The 4,537-nt window shown below is 39.6% G+C and overlaps 1 protein-coding gene across 1 annotated transcript; it reads left to right on the top strand.

Annotated features, from left to right (window-relative positions):
* Positions 1-2,625: 2,625 nt before the first annotated feature.
* Positions 2,626-4,062, top strand: LOC311488928 (uncharacterized protein; the record flags this gene model as incomplete). Its single annotated transcript, XM_084545799.1, has 1 exon — positions 2,626-4,062. The coding sequence occupies one exon, from the start codon at positions 2,626-2,628 to the stop codon at positions 3,910-3,912; it is 1,287 nt and encodes a 428-aa protein (XP_084401925.1). The 3' UTR covers positions 3,913-4,062.
* Positions 4,063-4,537: the final 475 nt, after the last annotated feature.

Raw genomic sequence — 4,537 nt, 5'->3', positions numbered from 1 at the left:
TAGTTTTTAAAATGTAATTCTACATTTAACGATTATGGAGATAAAACGTATTTATTTATTTATTTATTTTGTATTATATGCGTCGCAACCGGCAATGTGCGACAACCGCCGGCACGGGATTCCTTGAACTTTTCCACCCGTGGGATGCTATCCCCGACTTTAGTGTTATCATGTAGAAGTAGGCTCTTGGAGTCCTGTCGATCGGATCCATATACGTATGTGAGCAGCTCTTCTCTAACATGAACAGTGTTGGGAACGTTACTTTAAAAAAGTAATTAGTTATAGTTACTCACTACTTGTTCCAAAAAGTAACTGAGTTAGTAACTGAATTACTCTACAATAAAAGTAACTAGTTACCAGGGAAAGTAACTATTTGCGTTACTGTTAAACAAAAAAAAAGTTGCTATATGTCAAAGAATTTGGATTTTTTTGAGCAGTTTTCACAAGTCAGTTGAAATTGGTAGAACAGACAGGTGTACTTTCGATATTTATATATATATATTTTTTATATTTATATTTATATTATATTTATATATATATATATAATATTTATATTTCGATAGGGTTTAGACGGCGAGCTATCATCTGTGGTGGAGGTATCGGTGTTTTTGGCCACTAGCTTTGTAGATGCGTGTAGTTGTGTGATGCTTCATTAAATTAGAGTTGCTTACATGCACGTTCCTCCCTTTGACCACAATGAATTTTTTTATTTATTGAAGTAGTGCTTATATCTCCACCTTGAAAATGCCAACTTTTCATCGGATTGCTCCTGACTCGCCATCTCTGCTGCTTCATCGAATCTTAGCTGTTGTGTGTGTGTGTGGCGCGTGTGCTGGCATGTGTGTAAAAACACTGGCTCTGATTGGCTACCATGAAACATGACTCTGCCTTAGCCAATCATAATCGCTTACCTCGTTATTAACCCACCTCCTCACGAGCGGTGAGCCAGGGGTGCGTTCGGATTACACATATTCAATCAATGCGTAACGCACCGCATTTAACGTCCAGTAACGTTAATGGCGTTGTAACGACGGGAAAAGTAATTAGTTAGATTACCCCGTTACTGAAAAAATAACGTCGTTACCTAACGCCGTTCTTTTAAACGGCATTATTCCAAACACTGAACATGAACTGCATTAAAAACAAACATCGCTCACACCTGACAGATGACGGTGTACAGTCCTGTGTGAAGATGAGGGTGACGTCATAGAGCCCCGCTGTGCAGGTGCTGAGTAGCGATGGAAATAATTGAAGAAATATTTGGAGAAATATAATATGTCCTGCCATTTTCTTTCTTCCTTTCATTTAATTTCATTTATTTTATCACATTTATGTTACCCCTGTAATGACTTATGCACTTCATCCACTTTATGTCTCATACTGTATTTGTTTATTTAATTCCTTGATGCCTGACTCTTTTGTATTGTCCACGGTCAATGTTCTGACTGTGATTGGAACCTTTAAATAAAGTTTTGGAAAAAAAAAAAAAAAAAAGAGTAGCGATGGAAAAAGATTCGGGATCCGGCTCATTTAACTGGCCATCTTGAATCGAGAGTCTATTTAACCGGCTCATTTGAGTCCTACTACATTTGATTGATATATAATCAATAACGGCACCATTCAAACATCTGGCATGTCACTAGGCAGAGAAACAAACCGTACTTGACCAAGCAGCGCAAATTAAGGTACTCAGCCACTCATTCATTTATGCACAATATGCAGAGAAACGAAACTTAACCGACCCATAACCGCTGCTCGTGGATTCCTGCTTAACCGTAGGTCCTCATTCAATTTTATTGCACAGCCCAATTTTGAGCTTTGGGTTTATGTAAGCGCTATTTGATATGATTTTCAGTGGCCACGTTTACATGATCACTCTGATAAATGACAATAATTTTGGGTGAAGTGACTCTTACAACCTGGCTCATATCAGTAATGATCCGAATCCCTCAAAAGATCCGGGTTTTACACTAGCGCTGAGGTTCAGGAGCAGAAATCAGATTAACCAAGTATGATATGGAGCTTCAGCTTTTTAAAAAAAATAAAAATAAAAATAAAAATAAAATAAATGATAATAATAGTACATACAATACTCAAATAGACATTGAGTATTGTATGTGAAAGTAAGTTCATTGACTTCATAAATTCAACACACCATAGTTTGTTCATACATGGCGTATAGGCAAAAAACGTTATATGCAGTGTTATCTTTATTTTAAATGTCAAAGGGTTTTGCAGCCCCCTTAGTTTTCTTTTCTGTGGGAAATGGGTCCAAATGGCTCTTTGAGTAGTTAAGCTTGCTGACCCCTGGTCTAAATGAACTAACTAATGAATGGAAACACACAGTATGGAGAAGACACAGAGGAAAGACACTCAGCTACAAGACTGATAACATGCTAAGAGGCTAACTAGCACAGCTAACGCTACATGGATTTAAACTAGAACATATTTGCTCAGATGTGTTTTCCTGTCATCACATTAGTAACCTTTATGTTGTGTCTCTTTGTCCCTCCAGACCTCCCACAGCAACATGTCTGTACGGAGGAGGAGGTTCTCAGTGACCAGCAGCTCTGGAACCAGGAGAGGAACTCCAGTCCGGACCAGGAGGAACCAGAACCTCCACAGATGAAGGAGGAACAGGAGGAACCAGAACCTCCACAGATGAAAGAGGAACAGGAGGAACCAGAACCTCCACAGATGAAAGAAGAACAGGAGGAACCACAACCTCCACAGATGAAAGAGGAACAGGAGGAACTCTGCATCAGTCAGCAGGGAGAACATCTTGTTCTGAAGCAGGAGACTGATTCCTTGATGGAGACTCCTACTGATGAGGAAAGTGAGCACAGTGAACCAGAACCAAACAGTGACCAGCTCCTCTCTAACAACCCTCCTGTAGCTGAGAGCCCAGATCAGGAAGGAAGCAAACATGTAGACTCAGGATCAACTAGAAATGCAGAGCTGAATCCAAAGAAGAGACGTCACAGAGACACAAGACACAGTAACAATGTAGACAACTCTCCCATGTCAGAGAGTCAGTGTGATACTGACACAGGTAGAAAGTCTGTAACATGTGATGTCTGTGGAAAAACCTTTAAGAACATGTCTGTAATGAAGATACATTACAGATTTCACACTGGTGAGACACCTTATCATTGCAACACGTGTGGTAAAAGTTTCACGCAGAGGAATGGTTTGATTTTACACACCAGGATTCACACGGGTGAGAGTATGCATTCTTGTCAAACATGTGGTAAAGTCTTCAGGCAACGTAGTAAATTAACCAGACACTTGAAGACTCACACAGGTGAGAGACTCTACCTTTGTAAAATATGTGGGAAAAGATTTATTAACTGGTCATCAGTTAGACATCATATGGAAACCCACCCAGGCGAGAAGCCGTTCTCTTGCAAGACATGTGGGAAATGTTTCAGTAAAAATAGTGATTTGATTAAACACATGAGGACTCACACAGGTGAGAAGCCGCACGGTTGTGACACATGTGGTAAAACCTTCACTGAAAGTGGTAGTTTAACGACGCATATGAGGATTCACACGGCTGAGAAGCCATACGGTTGTCATACATGTGTTAAAACCTTCACTCAAAGTAGTAATTTAACGACGCATATGAGGATTCACACAGGTGAGAAGCCGTACGGTTGTGACACATGTGGCAAAACCTTCACTGAAAGTGGTAGTTTAACGAAGCACATGAGGACTCACACAGGTGAGAAGCCGTACGGTTGTGACACATGTGGTAAAACCTTCACTCAAAGCACTCATTTAACTAATCACATGAGGACTCACACAGGTGAGAAGCCGCATCGTTGTGACACATGTGGCAAAGCCTTCACTGAAAGTGGTAGTTTAACGAAGCACATGAGGACTCACACAGGTGAGAAACTGTTGTCCTGAAACATCTGTGGGAAAAAAATCTCTGGGAAGCTGAGCTTGAAAAACACATCAGAATTAGTAGGGAGTAAACGTTGTAGCAGATCAGTGTTGTTTTTGGTAGCCGTTTTAGATTTAGTCTTAGTCTTAGTCTTTTAGACGAAATTGCTTATTAGTTTTAGTCACATTTTTGTCATTTCTATATGTGATGGTTTTCGTCGACGAAAACTCAAAAAGGTTTTAGTCAGTTTTAGTTAAAAGAAAAAAAGAAAGTATTTTCACCAATAATTACAATAACAACGGAATGGTTTTAGACAGACAAGTTTTCCACCCAACAGCAAATACTTTCTGATCTACTATAGACGGGTTTCCTGTTTACAAACATTACTGGGTGCGCGCGCATCCAGGGGGCAGAAAGCCAGACTGACTATGACAACAATCTTAAGTATTGAAGTATTGAAGCTTTTTTGTTTTGTTTGTATATAAATGCACAACTGCAGACTCAATAAAACGTGATTTTAGTTGGATCTGTTTGTCCATCTTTAATTTTGCAGTGTTACTGTATATGTACGGCTATAATTATCATGTTAGGCGGGTAATGTAAAACGTAGCCAATTTTAACAGCGGCATCAATCGGACAGCCCGATTT

This window comes from Chelon labrosus (assembly GCF_963514085.1).
Source record: "Chelon labrosus genome assembly, chromosome: 6".
NCBI lineage: Eukaryota > Metazoa > Chordata > Actinopteri > Mugiliformes > Mugilidae > Chelon > Chelon labrosus.
The sequence above is the reverse complement of the archived record's forward strand: the minus strand, read 5'-3'. Positions and strand labels throughout refer to the sequence as shown.